The sequence below is a fragment of the Mauremys reevesii genome, linkage group 2, assembly GCF_016161935.1.
Source record: "Mauremys reevesii isolate NIE-2019 linkage group 2, ASM1616193v1, whole genome shotgun sequence".
Lineage (NCBI taxonomy): Eukaryota > Metazoa > Chordata > Testudines > Geoemydidae > Mauremys > Mauremys reevesii.
This window is the reverse complement of record NC_052624.1, coordinates 112,680,228-112,700,027: the sequence shown is the minus strand read 5'-3', so window position 1 is coordinate 112,700,027 and position 19,800 is coordinate 112,680,228. Positions and strand designations below refer to the sequence as shown.

Here is a 19,800-nt window from a genome sequence, read left to right as displayed (position 1 = left end):
ACCTAAGCAGTGAGCAGAGTGAACCACCTTCTGCATTTGTAATGACCACAGACGTGAAGAAGCCCTTTGCCACGCACACAGATTTCGATAAATCTCTGGTGTGAGGTGAGCAAACAGTTCAATTTTAGCAAGAGTTCCAGAAATGACCATGCACACCAGCTAATAATAAGAAGCTGGTAGTACTGGGGATTCACTGGACTAGTGACCAGTGCAGGGAGTGGATTAAGCAGCTCAAGACTAACTACTGGAAAGCTAGGGATGAGAACTGCACCTCTGGGAACTCGGCATCATCCTGCTCCTTTTTCGAGGAGTTTGACTGGGTACTGCACTGAGCCACTAGTACTTCATGACCGCCTGGTCAACAGGTGGCAACCTTCTCACCCTGGGTTCAGTACAGGACCAGAGGGGAGCCAGCAAGCACTGGAGAAGGCTGCCAAAATGATTCTTATACTCAAACCAGGCCCTAAGGAGGCTTTGCTGTCGGAGCACCTGTAGCATATTCTGGGTCTCAACTCAGAGGAGCTTTTTGATGCTCCTCTAGAAGAGCTGCCTGCTATGGAACCAGCATCAGAAACACCAGAGGCAGAAGTAGCCCTTAAGTCTGGTAAGTTTCTGGTTCCATGTTTGCTGCTATTGTTGAATATAGGGATGGGAAGGACCTCTGGTTTACTGCCCAATATAAAATGTATTGCAAGCCATGGGCAGCAGTGTGTATCTGCTAATGGTGGGTTGCACGCCAGCACCCTGGTGGCGACACCATCACCACCACCACATGGAATTCAAAATGGAGAGTGGGAAGCACAAACAGTGAAACAAGCATTTACAATTTTTTTCCCAGAAACTCGCACATTCTTACAGACATGTTGAGGCATTTCAAATAAGAATCTGATATTGCCTTCTCTTTTAACATGCCGTGCCATACGATATCGGGCCCATCACAACATAATGAGCCACCTGAAAACAGAAGGATGCAAGGTCTGGTTTGTTACTGGCAAGAGTAGAAGCTTTGTAAGATGAATACCCACCGTGTGAATACCCTGACTGGAAAGCAGCTTCTCCCAGTGGGCAGGTGGCAATATTATTGCAAGCAAAGCAGTTGGAGCAGAGGCTAGAAGGTTAGATCAATCAGGAGGATGGGGCCTGTTCCAGCAGGAGAGGTGTGAAAACCAGAGGGAGGGGCCCTGTCTGTAATTCAGAGGCAGAGTCATCACAGTGGAGGTGTCCTAACTGTGTTAAACAAATAATTTTATGAGTTTGAGCTCAGCAGTTTCTTCTGGAGGTCTGTTTTTAGGTGGTTTTCTGTAAGGTGGTTTTCCTCCAGAGCAAAAGACTAAACTCCTAGACCAGACAAAGACCAGAGACTCTGCAAAAAGAGAAACTGTAAAATTAACCATTTGCAAATTTAAACAAAGACTGTGAATGGCTGACAAAAGACAGAACCCAGTTCTCCAGTTTCTCCTTTTCACTCTTCAGCTGCTGGCTGCCCCCTCCCATCCTCATGATTTGATCTATCTCTGATCTCTCTTTCTCTCTTGCTTGTTTATATATATATACACACCTGCCCCCCCCCTTGAAATCCACTGCTTGCATCCGAGGTATTCATATTCACAAAAGCTCATGCTGCAAAACATCTGTTAGTCTATAAGGTGCCACAGGATTCTTTGCTGCTTCTGAAAACAGAAAACTGTCTGGAGGGTGAGGGGGAAGGGAAGGTTAAATGCAATCCATGGATGACTAAATCAGTGTCCAGAGTATGGCTGGTGGGTTGTATGCAGTCCAGAAATGTGCTGGGGGATGGGTGGGGGATGGCTGTGTAGTTCTTTGGGAGTCTTTTTGTTATCATGTGTGTTTGCATGCAGTCCCTGGGAAGATGCATTGAGAGCAGCCTGCATCGGGAGCTGTAGAGAGCCACAGAGAGGCAGTCATCCATGTGGATGCTAACGCCACTTCCTGTAGATTTCCCCCATGAATCTTGACCCAATCCTGGGCTCTGATAGCCTCACAGTGTGATAGGCTGTCAAATTTCAGGGAAGGTCATATTTTTCAGGTTCACCCCTATAGGTCACCAAGTCACTCCACTCATACGTGTGCTACTCTGTCACCATCATTTGAAAACCTCTGTGGCATAAACAGCTGGCTTGCCACTGGCAGCTTGGAATAAAATCTCTTTGCCATTCTGGAACCTCTCGATTGTAATGTCCTCAAGAATGTGGAATGCATGAAAGTAGAGAAGAGGCTTCTGTAGTCAGCTGTGGCTTCCCTCCTGCCATAACAAGCCAAAGAGCTCTGCAATTTTTAAACAAAACAATTATAAATTGAATCTTACCATTGTCTATGCAGTCTCTTCACTGTGATTGATTGAGTCGTCTTGTCCCAGGAGTTGAAGCATTTCTCTTAGAATATACTGAGCCTCAGTTTTACAAAGTAACATTTTTTGGCTTTGAGATTCCACACTGCACTTTTGCTTGGGGATGCACTGAACCTGTTGTGAAGCACTGAAAGAATAATCATTGGAGGTTTTTAGAACAGGTTGAACAAACCTTTGTCAGGAATGGTCTAGGTTTACTTGGTCCTGCCTCAGCACAGGGGGCTGGACTTCTTAAGATCCCTTCTAGTTCCAGCCCTACATTTCCATGAGCCTATGAACAGAAAAAAACCCTTCCATTGGTGTAGGAAGTGTCTACACTATGGAGCTACAGGGGCACAGTTGCAGGGCCAAGGCTGTGCGATAAGATCCAGTTACCCACACAGAAAAAATCTCAGCTATTCTCCTTAAACAGAGGAAGAGTGTTGGCTTTGCAGAGTGGCATTGGTCATAGCCTTCAAGTCCAGTGGAGCTCAAATAACTTAGAAATCCAGTAGCAAGCCTGTGAATTCTGGAGCATCTGTGTGGTGTGTCAGCCCCATCCTCTTTCTTTCTTGTCATCGTAGCTCACTCAAGAGGCATGAAGCCATTGGCTCTCCCACTGCAGCTATGACATAGTCACTTGAGAGTGGGAGTTCATGTTGTGAGGATGCTTCCTGAATGCTCCCGCTTCTGGCCTGAAATCATCTGCCACCAAAGTGATAGAGAGAATTGGGCTCATTGTTGGGAGGAGACTGTCAGTGCCTCCCTTTGTGAGGGTGAGGCTCTGAAGCAGAAGCTCTGCTCAGGAAGCTCTCTTGACTCAACAGCCTTGCCAACTCTCAACCTGTATCAAATTTCCCATTTGTAATAAAGGTATTTGAGATGATTGTGGCAAAGAAACTCTGGAAGTATCTGGTGCCCTGGGATTTCCCTAATCCTGGCCAATATCGTTTCTAATTTTATGTATGAGAGGCAAACTGCATCAGTGGCACTCACTGGCTTATGATCTCTTCTAGGAACGTCTGTGTTGATTCATTTAATTCTACCAGTTGCTTTTGATATTGTAGACTACAAGGTGTTGTTGACATGGCTACGGTCCCTTGCTAGAGGGTGCATGGAGTCACACTACTCCTTACAGAAGGGAGTTCTCTGCTGCCTTAAGACTTCACATATTTGGATTGCTGCAGGGTCTGATTTTGATTCCTCCCCTGTTTGATGTGGCTGATGGGAAGGTTGGTTAGAAGACCAGGGTTTGTTCTGTCTTCAGTATCTGTAGACCCTCTTAATGTGATAGAACAAATGAACCAGTGACTGCAAGAGATTGAGGACTGGGTTGGGAGACTGCTAGCTGAGGCTCAGTTCAGGTAAGATGATGGTAATGTTGACATGTTGAGGGAAAGAACCAGAATTGGTGGGAATTTATATGCCACCAGTGCTTGAAAGATAGATCATGGGTGGTCCTTATGCAGGTGAACAGGATGGGGAACAAGGAAGCCTTTTGCCTCCCTTGCACTGCCCAGATAAGGGTCATGCAGGGCCATGCTGCCTTCCCCCTCCTCCCTCCCCCCCGTTGTCTGAACTAAGGCATAGACACTAGCAGCACGTGCCTATGGCTCCAGCTCCTGGAAGTGTACAATAACTCGAGAAGCTCAGCTTTCATTTTTAAAAGTATGTGCCTAACTCTCATGGGTGGAAAGAACACCTTGTAAGTGTAACCTGCATGTAACTGATGCAGTGATTTCTCCCTGTGTCTGCAGAGAGCCTGAAACAGTAGCTGTAAGAGGAGTGAACTGCTACTGTCCTGCTGGGTAACCTGAGCAGATCACTCCATCTATGATTTGTAAAATGGAGGTTATGATAGTGACCTCCTTTGTAAAGTCTTGATCGACTATATAAAAGTTGTGTGTTAATATTATTATTAATTCTGAAATTGGATGCTCTGAGGGGCCCCATTTGTGAAACAGGATTGCAACTTAGGAGTCTTGTTAGATGCCAGGTTACTACTTAATGCTCAGATATTGGTGATGGCTAGTAGCATTTCTTTTTCATCTGCAGCTAGCGAGAGGAGCGTGAGCAGTTTCTTTCAGAGGTGAACCTTCTTCCCATGGTTATCCATGCTTTTGTCACCCCAAGGTTATAGTATTGAAATGCCCCTTACATGGGGCAGCTGAAGCTGATGCAGAATGTGGCTGTAGACTTTATTACAAAGAATTTCACACAGGGAGCAGCACCTGATATTTGTGCTCTGTGATCTGCACTGGTTGTCCACAGGCTTCTAAGTAGAGTACAAGGTGGTGGTTTTACCTACAAAGGCTGAAAAGGTTTTGGACCTTGCTAACTAAGAGCCTACATATCTCTCTGTCCTACGTGGCTGCATTTGAGAGCAGCAGAGTTTCTTGACTGGAGTTCTTTAAGTTTAAACGTGTGGGAGTGTTGCAGAGGCGTGTGAAGGCCCCTCAGTTTGAGAACTCTTACAAATCCAGGTTCTGGTAGGCCAATTCTTCTGGATGAACATGATGCATCTTTTCTCCTAGGCTTTTGGGGCATGCTCTGGGATATGATTGACAGCTTTACTTGAATGAGTATTTAGTGGGGTTAATAATGCATTTGTTTGAGGCATAGGAGCAGTTTATTATATTGTTTTATTGACTCATCATGCTGTGGCTGTATGTTTTCATTCTTGTAAGGGCACCCAGGGCACTTGAATGTGTGTTTATTATTCCTATTGTGAGTCAACATAAATAATCTAAATAAATAGACTTGAATTCAACACACAGCCCAAACCAACTGTGTTTGCTTATAGGGGTTTCCTTGAGCACATAAGGAGGGCAGAACATTTTGCTTTGTGGGGAAGTGGGGGAGCATTTGATTCATTTGTAAACTGTTGTGTCCCAGGGCACAATAGCTTTGCCTCTATTATGGCAGAACCAAGAAGGAGAGAACTAGAAATAATTGAGCTATTTTAAAGTAAACAGTAGTAAACACAGTAATATGCTTGCAGACTATTAACCAAGAAGTACTTTATTCATTCATCTTTTTTAATGTTGTGAAGTGTGAGGAATCATTTGGCTCTACATATTACATCTTAATAGACTTGTGTGTCACATAGGTGTGAGTGTGTGTAATACATGGTATTTTATTATATATCTTTTCTCCTCTGTTTCCTGATGGAAATTCAGACTTTCAGTACTGGAATAGTTTTGATTGCCAGGTAGGTGTTTCCTGTGAGTTCTAAGGGTAAATAGTAGTTTTGAATTGTTTCATTTATTCTGCTACTAAGATAAAGTCAACAAGCAAAAACCACTTTGGAGCATTTTTGTTAATTGATATTTATTCTTCATCCCTTTAAATACCTCTGAGGAAGTTAATGTACTAAAGGTTTTAAGTAGTTAGAGTTATCAATAAAACTAAGCTCTTCATAAATGCCACTTTTTAACTATTACTTATATTTCATTACTCCATATCCTTTCGGTAAGCCTCTTTTCATTTGGAATCAGTACGGTGGGGTTTTTTTTGTAAACTCAGTCCCATCTTAATGGCAAAACAGTAATACTTGTATTTTAACAACCATATCAGATAATGCAACACACAAGAATTTTCATTCACAGTCAAAACTGTTGTTCTTTGTGAAAAGAAATGGCAGAAAGACAAAGCTGTGTACCTAGAGCAAATTCTAAGCCCACACATGCTAAGTGACCTATGAACTGAAGGTTAGTTCTGGGTCAAACCATCAATACCAGAGAAGACGCATTCAGAGCAAAAATTCTTAGTAAAAGATTGCTGGAACATTAGGCCTTTTGATGAAGTGTTTCTGTAAAGCTGACCATTGATAACTGTCTAATCTGAAAAAGCAATTTAAAAAATATTTCGTTGACTTAGAAAAACCACCTTGTACTAAAGTCTATACAACTAAAAATACTCAACATGAAGTATTCTGTCAATTTTTATGATAAATTAAATTAATTAGATTTTTAAAATGTGCTAGAATTTAGCCATAGAGTTATTCCATACATTGATTGCCACTGTACAATATACTAGGAAGAAAAAAACGGAGGATAGAGAGAAATGGTTCCTGTCCAGGATAGGCTTAAAAATTGTCTCCTGCCAATTTTCTTGTTACTGCTGCCTGAAACATTTCTGTAAGGAGTTAAAAACAGGATATTCACTGACCTGTGGGACATAGAGCACTATATTAAACTCTGACTATCCTGTTCCAAGAATCTCCACCATTAAATTAAGTTTTTATGTCAATGACTGAATGAATTACAATCTGTCGCTTTTTATACATATAGAGATATCACAATTACAGCTAACATGTTAGATATGGGTGGAATTTACAAACTTTGCATCTACAGGCAAGGAAGCTTGAGTTAAATGAGAACCATCATTACTTGGTGGTGGTAGTAGTACTTAGATTTTCTTTCAGGTCACCTTTCAGACACTAGAGGGTGAGACATGGACAAACTAAGATATTGCTCCTGCAAGCATTTACCACTGGTTGTGTTTCCTGACTACTCATGGGAGTAAGCATTATTCCAAGTAGTATTTTCAGTGTTGGGTTCAGTAACACTTTAGCAGATCTGAGGTATTTCATCCAGTAGAGGGCACTACTATGTACCTATATCAGGGGTGGGCAAACCTTTTGGCCCGAGGGCCGCATCTGAGAATAGAAATTGTATGGCAGGCCATGAATACTCAGAAAATTGGGCTTGGGGTGCAGGGGGCGGTGAGGGCTCTGGTTGGGGGTGTGGGCTCTGGGGTGGGGCCAGAAATGAGGAGTTCCTGCTCCCCGGCTCAAGTGCCAGAGGAGGGCCACGCCGTGGCTTTCGGGAGCTGTGTGGAGCAGTCCCCAACCCACTGCCCTGACTGGCGTGCCAAAGTGGGGCTGGGCAGCTGCACCCCAACCCTCTGCCCCAGCCCTGAGCCCCCTACCACACTCCAAACCTCTTGGCCTCACGCACACCACATGAATTTTGTTATGTGCACCAATATGAAGGTGGTGTGTCGCACATCACCTCCATATTGGTGCACATAACAAAATTCATTCCACATGTGGACATAAAAAATTAGAGGGAACACTGGTGGTGACCCTATTAAACCGGGGTCGTGACCCACTTTGGAGTCCTGACCCACAGTTTGAGAACCGCTGGTCTAGAAGGACAAGGTTACTGTGCTGTGAGATCACTGAGAGGGACCTGAAGAACAAAATGGAAGTTTCCAGATAACTTTCTACACAAAATATAATTATTGATGCCGTGTGGTAACTACTTTTAAAAAGAAAGATTCTGTGAGTTTGGTAATCTACTTAAAGGAATGGGACAGAGCCACTAAAATATCCAGTTACAGTTTATCGGTGTGTCTGAACTGAACCTCACTTTTTCATAAAAATTGGGCAAAAAAAGGGCTTAATCCCATAAATTATTATTAATATTGTGGTAGAGCCAAGAGGTCCGAATCAGATTCCCACGTGTGAGGAGCTGTGTGCACATATAATAAATTGGCAGTCCTTGACCCAAAAAGTTTTCAGCCTAAGGCCTTGTCTACAAACAAAAATTGTACTGATTTTAACTAAGGTTGTATCAACAGAAAAACTCCTTCTGTCTGCATGCCCTGTGTCTATACTATGGCTGCAGTCAGGTCCACGACTTCTGCCTCCAGGCCCTGCAGAGACTCCTTTAAGGTGCAGGTAGTCAGGCATGGAGCACACTGGCGCACGCCTTCCTCCTCCACCTCTGAGAGCTCCAATACGACTGGCAGCCCTTCTACCTCCATCCAATGGGTCTTTTACAAGACCTCTCCGAGGTGCTGGTCTTCTACCAGGACCTCCTCAGGACCTGGAAGCTGCTGAAGGGTAGGACCTCCTCACGGAGCCCCAGCTACACAAGCCCCCATCTCAGTGTGCAGGTAGCAGAGTCCCCCTTGGTGTGCCGGAGATTGGTCCTGGTGGATACCGCCAGGATCAGAGACCTTCTGGACTATGACCAGAGGAACTGGTTGGACCCCCTGGTGCTCAGCCACGGGGCTCTCCACCCCTGACGTCCTCTGGCATATACTCAAGGAGGTAAGGGCAATCTTATAGCCTCTAGGGCTTTCCTTTAGTGGGTCCTCAGAGAGGGTGCTCTCTGCCTTGCCCTCCCCTTGCCCCTGGCCCTCCGGACATCACCATCAGGCCCCTGCCCCGCGATCCTTCCCAGCTGCCCCCTCCTTGGTACAGACTTGTCATCTTACTGTATGTGTTTGTAAAGTGCTGGGTGTATAAAAAGAATTATAAAATTGCCTTTGTAAGAATTTAAGGTTGGTTCTTCCTTCAGTTACGTGCGTAACATCTATGGAAGCTACCTGGAGTCTCACAATTCACCAAATGACTGTTGCTATGTTTTAACAATGCCCCATTTAGCAGTGAGTTTAGCTGCGCTCTCCCTGCCTCTCATTTATCTCAGTTACAGTACAGTAATTTAAAAGTGCATACAATTAATGTAGAATAGGAGACTAAAGTATTAGCAGACTAATGATTGTTCAAATACTTGTCAGTTGTGTGTCTTTAACATGTATTTACCTGACATCTGATCTCTGATGATAATGTATTCCAGAAGCAACCCTGCCCAGAAATGATTTATACAAAGCAATCCAACTGCTTTCCCTGGTGTTTGCGCAGGTGCATTATCAAGGCAAGTTAATAGAAACTGTGTTTAATCATACAGGACTGTATTGTGCCTGTTAGGCACTTTCTTATGTTGGGGCAGGTGCAGAATGGCATGCCCCAAGTAGAGATCCAGGAGGAAATCTGTTTCCTGCTGGAGGAGCAAACGTGCTACTATGCCCTTCAATTAGTGCAGCCTGCTTTCCCCTGCATGCCTGGCCTTTGCATTGGGGTTGGGACCATGGTCCCACCTCTTCCTTATCCTCTTTTGGGGTGTCCCAGGCACCAGGGAGCAGTCTCTGCACTGGACTGAAATTGTGCCCAGATATTTATTGTGCTGGGACCCAACAGGGAATGCTTTGCTTCCCCAACCCACACAGAACAGCTGAGCATTATCTGGCCCAAAGGTATTCCTGGGAGGTAGCTAGCATGTGTGGTATAAATAGGGGGTAATTCTTATTTTATATACAAAGTCATGTCATATTGTTTTTAATTGTTTGGATGAGTGGTGCTTGTTTTAAAAGGGGCAAGCTGCATATCTAGACCCTAAAAAAGTTCACAAGAGCTATAAAATGGTAACAGAAGGCACTAGCAGAAGTCACTGCTGATTATAGAGAATGAAACGCTGACTCGAGAGATGTTTGTAGCTATTCCTAAAAGTCAGTACGTGCTTTTAAAATTACACTTCATGCTTTACATGATATTCTGATACACCCCACTAGTAAAACCTTTGAGCACCGCAGCAAGTATTTAATCCTTAAAGAGCCTTTTCTAAAGTTTATTTGCTCTGATAAGTGAACAGCCCTACCTAATTTAGGTGTGCATCTGTGTTTTTCACCATCAGCAACAGTTGCCTAAAGCCACTGTAATCTGAAGAGAATGTGAAATGAAAAATACTCATACCTTGATTTCTATTAGCTGCCCGAGGTCCTCAGATTCAAGATAATAGAATTGCCTCTAATCCTAGGCTCTTATTACAGAATGTCTAGTTCTTAGGTTTTTGAATCAGATAACTTCCAAATTAGTTGCTAGGTATTTTTGCAGGTTTACCAGTGTTTTGGGTTAGGTGTCGGAGAAGCTTCCTTTTCTGATGGGAGAAGGTTTGCAATTTCAGCTTGAAGTGGAGTTTTGTTTTTAATATGAAAAGGGAAACATGATGATCCTTTGGATTCCTGCAGGGCACTTAAGTGAGAGCAGCTATTGTTTCATGTTTTTGGAGGGAGGCACTCTGTTTTGCACTGATGGAGGAAGTTACATCAGCATGCATAATGAAGCAGTGGGAGAGCAACTCGTACTGTTGGAAGTGGACACACTCTGTTCTCACGGTCTGACAAGTGACAGTGAAGAATACTTCCTGAGAACATTTACTGTGTGTAAAATCACATGCAAAAGAGGAGAAGGAAAGCTAGAAAAAATGTCAAGTGAAATTATTAGAATGACATGGACTTTGGTACAGTTTGCATTGTCTTGACAAAGTGGATTTTATGGAATCATTTTTTACATTGAATTCAGAACAGAGGAAGTGTCAACATGAATCACCGAGCTACAGCTCCGAAGACAAGAGGTGATAATTATCTGAGCATAAAGGTACGTTGAACACAGACGAGGTTAGAATAGCAATAATGTGTATGGTCATAAAAAGTATGTTACAATAAAATGTTATGTTTATTGACAACAGTTACAGTTTTCTAATTATTTTGGAAAAGTAATCCAGAAGTTGTATATTTTACAAGTTCAGTTTTCCACTCCCATTGCAATCAGGTAAACGTAGACAAACCTGTCTAAATCTTTTTGAATATATATGACAAAGAAATACACATTTGGATAAAGAGTAACTCAGTGCCTTTAGGTTAGCTACATAGGAGAAAGCAATATATGTGAAAATAAGACGGTTTTAACTCTCTCTCATCTGCTAACTCAGGCAGTGGTGATAAATTGTTATTTAGCTCAGAACTGTGTAAAATGAACTCAACAAACTGCTTCTCACTGTGGGAGAAATGGAATTTATTGCCTTAAGAATATAGGCAGTGGCTTATATGTAGGAATGTCTGTTGGCTTAAAGAATGGGCATGGCTTAGTAAAACAAAACAATCTTTTCAGTGTCAGATAGAACTGACAGAAGCTGCTTTGTGTTTTTATGTGAGTTGTTAAAATGTGTTGACTTGTCTTTGATTCAGCTTTTACTGAGAAAGTTAAATTGAGAGTGTTCCATTGGCAAGTCGGCTACTACTCAGCAATACTTCAAATCACACGATAGTTCGATGTAGTTAATTCAGAATAAAAGTGCATTAAAACGTTTGCAATTACAGAGAGGGGAAACTGCATGATTTTAAAGCTTGTAAATCAGATATGTTAAGATAATATCTGAAGTAATCATTTAGAAACAATGATAATGTTCTTAGGATACAAGTATTTTGTATGTTCTGAAAGGGAAGTTTAAAATATATATCAGTAGGTTTGGGTCTTGTGAGCATATTGTAGTACAGATGTATGCATTGCAATATTTGTCTCACAAGGATGCTTTGTAATAAATTCTATTAATACATAATTTGCCTAGTGTTAGCTGATTATGATTATATCAAAGCACAATTACCACAATAAATGTTCATTGTTTATAACTTACTGTGTGATGCTGTATTACTGCTTAGGCTGTAAAGCTGAAACCAAATTAACATTCACAGTCAACATTTGTTGGAAGGAACCCACTAAGTTAGTAACCTCTTTCACCAACTGACCCAATGTGTATTTTTCTTGCTATATAACGCTATATGGAAAAATCCACTGGTTTCTGAATCGTAAGCTTTTTTTATACACTAGCCAAATGTTCAATACATTAGGATTTTAAAGCATACGTGGAATGTTTCCAAAGGGTCACAGCAAAGTTCAGCAGCTTTGACCTCTGTCAGGTACACAATGGGAGAGATAACATTTAGTCAGCTTGACATGTCAATCTATTGTTGTCTTCCAAAGTAAGAAATGCATTCAGACTAGCACTTTATAGTCCAATGATTTTAGTCTTTGTGCGCCTGGTTAAAAATTTGATTTAGCACTTTCTGTATGTGACACAACAGTTTAATATTAATTTTGTTTGAAGTATCTACTGAATACTTTATTTCTTGTTGAGCTTGAAGGATGACAAAGACAAAAATCATAAACAGCTCATTTGACTTTGGGCTTGAATCAACAGGTGGGCACAACTTTGTTCCTATTGCCCAATGAGCTACAGTCCTTTAGATACCATTGTGTAGTGAGTGGATGTTTGCAAGTATGATTAAGATTTTGATATGAAATGGAGTTGTATTTTTGTTGCTTATGCACCAAGTAAAAGTAACCTTTGTTCTCCCTTAACAGTAAGATTAGGTAGGTCAAACAAAGGACAGTAGATTTAAATCTAATTTTATCTTTTTTAAATAATTACATTTTGGTTTCTTGAAACTGATACTGCTAGCAATACTGTACCTTGAATAGATATTTTCAGATATTTAATTTACTTGTGCATATAATATGGTAAAATGTTAAAGCAACGTCCAAAATGTATATTTAAAAAAAAATTAAATTCTTTAAAATGTAGGCTTTATCTTTAGCCATTTTTTAAATGTGCCAAAATGTATTTTAATGTTTTTATTTTATTTTTTTAAGAGCAAACCAGAAATCAAACTTTGTATTTCTTTTGGCTCAGGGGACCTTTCCTTTGGCAAGTATGATCTCAAGATTAAACTGCTTTGTCTGTTTTAAAGGCTCGCAAATTATTTTATTGCCAGCAAAAATTATAGCATCATGATTAACTCTTTGGGATAAATTTGGACTGTAAGGCTCTGTCTACACTACCCACCTTTTAGCGACACACCTGTGCCGCTAAAAAGGGCAGAGGGTAGCTGCTGTTCGTCAGCAGGACAGAGCTGTCCCACTGGCAAAACACTTCCACCCCCAATGAGCGGCAGCAGCTTTGTAGGAGAACGCTCCCACCGACAAAGCGCTATTCACACTAGCACTTTGTGTTTTTTGACAGCCCTGAACAACAAAAGTTTTGCTGACAAAGGACCTCTGAGGAAGGCACAGGAGCACCTGGGAATGTATTGCCTGAGCAGCCTGTGTTCTACTTCTTTGGCAAAACGTTCTGGTTTCTTTTACAACAGTGTAAATATGAAGTAACTGTTTTGACTTAAATGGAATTACTGCAGATTTATTTGCAGTGTAAATGAGAGCAGCATGTGGCTCTTTGAAAGGCTTCAGTGTTTGTTCCCCTGCAGTGTACTGGATCACCTGGCCAGTGTAAAGGGTGTAGACCCGTGGTTCTTGACTTATTACACATTGTGGGACTCATATGCAGCCCACAATGCGTTACCTGGACTGCAGGTGCTGGGTGGCAGGGCACCGGCGGCAGCCCAGAACCTGACCTTGGACCCTGTGGGCCTGGCCAGCTGCCCCAGACCCCACTATGGACCCCTGCCGCATGGCTGCCCTGGGCTCCTGACCCCACAGGGTTGGCCAGGAGCCCCCGACCCCAGACTCCTGGCATGCGGGGCAGGCTGGCAACTCTCCCACTGACGCAGCACGCTACACATGAGCACTTATGCTGGCAAAATGTGTGTCACTCTGGGGTGGGGTTTTTTTTTTTCAGACTCATAGACTTTAAGATCAGAAGGGACCATTATGATCATCTAGTCTGACCTCCTGCACAATGCAGGCCACAGAATCTCACCCATCCACTTCTATAACAAACCCCTAACCTATGTCTGAGTTACTGAAGTCCTCAAATTGTGGTTTGAAGACCTCAAGCTGCAAGAATCCTCCAGACTCCTGAGTAACAAATGTTTTGCCAACATAAGTGCTAATATAGACATGGCATCAAATTCTGCCCTCACCCTTCCCTGTCTCTTTGTGGAGGCTAGCCGCCCTTTGGCCTCAGGCTCAAGCAGCTTTTTGTTCAGGGAAGGGAAAGGCTATGATTGCAAGCAGCTCAAGCAGGAAGAGAGGAGAGCTCCTTGCACCATCCCTCATGCCGCCATTGCCTGCCTAGACAGGGCCGGCCACAATCTAGCCATTTAGATTTTACACCACAGCTAGTAAATACAGTCCACAGACCACCTAATGAATGCCTTTCACACACTTACATACTGTAGGGTAATATTTAAATTAGATAGGACCTAGTGACCCAAGTCACTATCCTCTCTGGGTCTCAATTTCTAGCTGTAAAATGGGGTTAACAAAACTTACTCTGGGTATTGTAATATTAATCAGTTAATATTTGTGCTGTGCTTTGAGACTCAGTGGGAAACAGTTGTAGAAGTGCTGTGTGTTATTGTTCAAGTTTCAATGATGTCAACTTCAAACAGTTGAGATAAATAGTATCCCCTGTATTTTCAGGATTCTCACTTTGCATAGAAAAGTTCTTGGTAGACTATAAATATATTTAAAATATATTAAAAATATATTTTTTAAATTAATGTATTTTAATGAGGCAAGGTTGGTGAGGTAATATCTTTTATTGGAGCAACTGCTGTTGGCGAGAGAAGTTGGCCCAATAAAAGATATTCTCTTATCCACCTTGTCTCTCCAATAGGAGATAATTGCCATGGCCAGAGACCATCTGACTTTTTAAACCTTTATTTTGCCTCCAGACAGAACAACATTAAATGTTAAAACCATTGATTAGAAGGACTGGCTTTGCAAAGTTGTTGTCATTTAGCACAGCTGGCCTCCTTAAGGTGCAAGAAATAAAATTGTCTTTAAAGACCTCTAAGCTTTTCTAACATTTGGCATTAGATAGCTGGAAACAAAATTACTCATGTATGTTGCTCTGAAAGTGGTATATAGTATTTTCAGTAACAGAGCAGGCAAAAAGTGTAGAAACTGTGAATAACAATTCATATTTTGTGTGTATTTCCATATACCACTATTCTTTTTCCTTCATGCCCAACATTTGGAATCTTCCTCTTGCCAAGATTCCTATGAACCTAATTCTGTTGAAAGAGCACAAGAGGAAAGAGGAGAGTGGCTTTGTGTGTTCTCCTAAACTGACAGAGGTCCCAAGCAGGGAAATCTTGAAGATCTCGTAGCCAGTGCAGAGGCCCAGGGCATGAATACAGATGCCTGTGTTGTTCTCTAGGTCTCATGGCAACGTGGGGTGCTCCTGTTGATTCTCTGACTATACCTGGGCCAAAACCCCACATGATAGCACATTGATGGCCTGTGCAAAGGACAATGTTGACACTGTCGGTCTTCTCATATGCTGGGCAATCCCTGTGATTTACGGTGTGGTGATGTTGCAGGAAGTGGCTCTCCACAGGCCACGCTCACTCCCAGTTCTGCCACATTCCTCCCTCTCCCAAAACAAGGAGCCCAAAATACAGAAAAATATGTCTTCCATAGAATTGGCAAGAGTGGGAGATGATGGTATGTTTGCACCTTCTTGGCACTCTCAACGGGTTTGGGTCATTTGGGCCAGAATGGACCGTTTTGATGTTTTCACATGGATAAAGATGAAGTAATAATAACTATTACTGTTTGATGGCAGTCTGTTGGCCTATGTAGCATGAAATGATGATAGTATCAGTCTGTCTCTTGGTGGAGACATATCCACACTGCAAAATTTGCCCCACCTCAGCAGTCTGAAATTAGATTTGTGTGCCACACAGAAACTAGGACATCCAGTGTTTTGCACTCAAAATGTTGGATATGGTTGAAACCAGTTTGAAAATTTGGCCCCAGTTACTTGCATATTGTGGATTGCACCTTTGAAAGTTGATCCAGTTTTCTTCATTGAATATGAATTTAAATCTGCCAGGTGATTATTTTACAGAAAAAAATTAAATCCAAATTAAATTTTCTATGAGAGGCCCTCAGCTTTGAAGATCACTTGTTCCTTGGTCCAAAATAAACAGTATTAGTTGACCTTCAAGGCATGCTTCAAGACCTGTCTTTTTACCTAGGTTTTTGGGCCTGATAATGCTGCTCATTGTGGGTTAAGAGAGGTATTGTTGGAGGCCTGATTGATGTGCATATTTTCAGGTTTGTATTTTGTTAATGTATTTTTAAAATCGTCGGTTTCTTTTTATATACATAAATCTATGAAAAAAATAAGTAAGATGAAAAATTGATTTAAGCGAATCATGTCATACAAATAATACTAAGAATAGATAGGTGAGGAGGGACGCTCTTGGACTCCTTGTTCAGAATTAGTAAAGTCCCTATTCAGAGATTAAAAAACACCTCTATTTTGTCAGGTCATAGGATTCAGTCTGCAGCCAGAACACAGTAAACCCTAACAGACACCAAGTGATGAGAGCAATGAAAAATGCTGGAACAACTGAGGAAAATCGAGTGATTTTAATTTTAATTCTACCCCCCCCTCAAAAAGAGAGTAAGAGTCGTATCAATCTGTCTCTCATCCTCTGAATTTAAGAACCATGCAGCCTCTTGCTGTAGGTGCTCTTATTACAGTAACATTCTGACGAGCACAACTTTTCTGAATGTCATGAAGAGTATTCAGAGTTAATACATTTGTAAAATATCTAGACAATCAAGCTATTGGGAGTCCATTCAAATGATTTTAATATTGAATTTCTCTGTAAGATGAAGAATCAAGCACTTGCTGAGAGTCATTAACTAAGAATCAGCATTTTAAGTCTGAATGAGATAATAGTGGTAAAATAATATTTAAATGTAATTTTTGCAGTCTTATTTAAGCTTGTATTGTTCATTACACAGACTGAAGTAATGTCCAACATGTCCAGGTGTTTCCTTTAAAAGCAAAAACTGGCCAAAATATTTTTTTCTTGGCACTTTATGGTCATTCGACCTTTTCTTCTATTGAAGAGACAACACAGCCACAACAATCTGTATAGTTGGGACTGCGTCTGCTTTGCCCGTTTGTTTTGTGTGTTGAAGTCAGCTTCCTCCATTTAATTAGTGGCATAAATAAGAGTTTTAGTTATGGGCAAACTTCAGATGTTTTATTTTGGACAAACCCCAAAAAACTGACTGCTCTTCTGAACCTTTTGAAGTCTCCTCCCTGCCAAACCCTATCCTCATTCATATGCTTCCTTCAGTTCCTGCCACCTTATCCAGATTCCTGAAGCTAGTAACCCTAATATTTATCACCCTAATATTCACACACCTTTGTGTTTGTCTGGTGAAGCCCTTTGTGAGGGCTCAACAGGTCTAGCAGACTCTACTCACCCAGCTGCTATCATAAAATCCTGTGCATTCTAGGGCTTCATAGGTCGGGGGGTGTTCTACACACTCTTCGTTCTGTAGGTTCTAAGATGAGATACAGAGCTGGCAAAACTTGGCTCCCACCTTTCTTCTCTCCCGCTGTGCTTCCCTTCCTGGCCCTGCTTCATTCCTAGCCCTCCTACTTCCTTAGCCCTTCCTCACCCTCCTCCACTCTCTGCTGCCTACTGTTGCAGCTTTAGTACTCTTTTTTTTTTTTTGCCCCAGCTGGAGCAGCAACTGTGAGCCATCTCTGCTCTGCTGTTTCCTGGAGGAAATAGGACCCAGCAGTGAGGGACACATTGGGCATGTAAACTAGAGGAGGAGGGAGAGGCAGGGGTCAGGGTGAGCTGTTTCCAATAATCCTGACTGGCCCCTCCCCCCAATAGCCACAGACCATCTCTTTTCCTTATTACAGTACATCCCAAAGCTGTAAGATCACAGAGCCCTGATGCAGGAAGCAGTGCACTAAGGATCAAGTTGCCTGGCCCAGCCCCAGCGAAACTGAAGGAGCATTCTGGCTGGCCGGACAGGAGAGCCCTCTGAAAATCAAGGCATTGCACTTTGCCTGGGTGGTCCACCAGTGACCTACCTTGAATGTGGGAAAACATTTTTCCTGGGTCTGTAAATTGGACCCACCCAATGTACTTTAAGCTCTTAAAATAGGCAACTGTAATTCAAGAGATACGAGATTCCTATCAACTGTGTGTCTGCCTCCCCTTAAAAAAACACTGTTTCAGGATGTGGCTGAAACAGTCAATCTTATTTAATTAAAAATATATTTTTGTTTGACTCCCTGGGAGAATTGCACATACATTGATTCAGAGGATTTATTAGTAAGTTAAGGACAATTCAGCAAAATTGCCCCTTTGACACTGGAGGCAAGGGCTGTACTTCCCTTTGCGCAGAGAGGGGAAAAAATCTTCCTTTCTGGTATATAATCCATTAGAATTGAGACTACAAAGATTAAACAAGTCCCTCAGTAAGTCTGAAATTGGGGCTTTTTCTAAAAGTAATACTAAAACTCATAATAGTTTGAGGGTTATGCAGAAACATACATAGTCCTTTTTGCCAGCCCTCGTCAAGTCCAACTGCTAGGAGATTCAAATTGCAAATGCAGTGTCTCTTTTGCTAATGCTTTACCTAAAGATCTATTTCTTGCTCTCTTTCTCACACACACAGGGATAGGGGAGAGGTGACCCCTGTTCTTGCGAAAGTGAGTTAGTCAAATATACTTCTGATGCAAGGTTTTTGGACACATTTGGGAAGGGCAGCTCCATAGGATTTGAGCAAATTCTAATGTAGAGGGAAGTAAGTTCTTCAGGTTGGCCAGCAAACTACGGGAAAAAAGATTGTATTGTTCAGTCTCCCAGCATTTAACATGAGGAAAAATTACTACAATCATCCAATTATTGTTTTAAATATGTTTTAGTTTAAGTTTAGTTTGGCTGATTTTATGTTTTTGTGGTAATGAAGATATCCCAGTTCCATTCTAAAGTCAGGATTTCCTCTACTGTTGGAAAAATCTAATTTGGGACAATAGCTTTGGTCAATGCTCCTGTTTGTCCCTAGTAAAGTTTACAGTTTGTCTCTAGTTTTGAAGGTTTGTAAGAAGGGGTTTATGAAAAACTGGCATATCAGCTCTTGCACAGTTCAAACCACATTGTTGGGTGAGATGGATATATTTTTGTCTTGCATCTTCCATATGCAATTAACCTTATTCATCATGCAGTTTGAGGGACTTTCAGATAGAATCCTAATAGCCCATGGGGATTTGGTTTAGTGTTTTTAAAAGTCTTTCCTGATCTCCTTTGGTGCTTGTGGATGCAGTTTTATTGCATCTTCTATTAGAGTTCTCAAGTTCTATTGAGAAAGTTTTACCAAATTACAGAGACCCTTTGCTATGCAGTGCAGGTAGGAGCAATTTGTGGGCAATGGGGAGGAATGGAGAGCAACAGTCCATTACAGCCTTCTCTCCAAATCCTGGACACTGCAGAAGTCTCTCTGGTGGGCCTGGGCTCTTCAACTTCCGGGTGTAGCCTGGGAAGGAACTGCTGTCTGTGGTCTGCTCATCTCAAGTCTGAGCAGATTGAACATTGGAAAGTTGTACTAGCAGATGGATGTAGCCACCACTGAGAAGTTTGCCTGCAACCTGGCTACTGTACTGTGGGAGAACCGTGGCATACTGAGGAAGGGAGGAATTCAAGATGCTGTGTGGAAGCACTGAGTTGTCTGCACATAAGCTCCTGCTATCTGTATCTGTCATGAGATCTTTACCCATCCGCTGGTATCGGGGCTCCTAGTTTCAGGAAGGAATGGGAGAAAGTAAACTCTCCCCAAGCCTCAGTGAAACAGATGGATAGGAAGGAAAAATCTGAGAGTGGGAATTTGTGAAGTTTCCAGCCCTCTTCATGGGATAAACTCAGGCTGATGCAGCGTGTGGCCCAATAAGTGAAATGATCAGTTAACGGAGCTAATGTAAGAAAGAAACAAATGGAGAACTATGGGTATGTCTGCACTGTCCCTGAGAGTGAGCCTCCTAGGAGGGTAGACAGACTGAGCTAGTGCGCTAAAAATAGCAGTGTGGAGGTTGTAGCTT

At 42.0% G+C, this 19,800-nt stretch overlaps 1 protein-coding gene across 9 annotated transcripts in view; it reads left to right on the top strand.

Moving 5' to 3' along the window:
• Nucleotides 1–19,800, top strand: part of PLEKHG4B (pleckstrin homology and RhoGEF domain containing G4B) — a 203,262-nt gene that overhangs the window by 56,852 nt on the left and 126,610 nt on the right. For 6 of the 9 annotated variants that reach the window (XM_039525799.1, XM_039525800.1, XM_039525794.1 and 3 more), the window contains 2 exons: nt 8,938–9,015; nt 10,500–10,574. The exons of 1 other annotated variant lie outside the window; for it this stretch is intronic. In XM_039525799.1, coding sequence (XP_039381733.1) covers nt 8,956–9,015; nt 10,500–10,574 — 135 coding nt within the window. In that variant the 5' untranslated portion in view covers nt 8,938–8,955. Of the gene's footprint in view, nt 1–8,937; nt 9,016–10,228; nt 10,575–13,071; nt 13,125–19,800 lie in introns of those variants that run through there. 2 more of the 9 variants (XM_039525801.1, XM_039525804.1) reach the window with 2 other exon arrangements.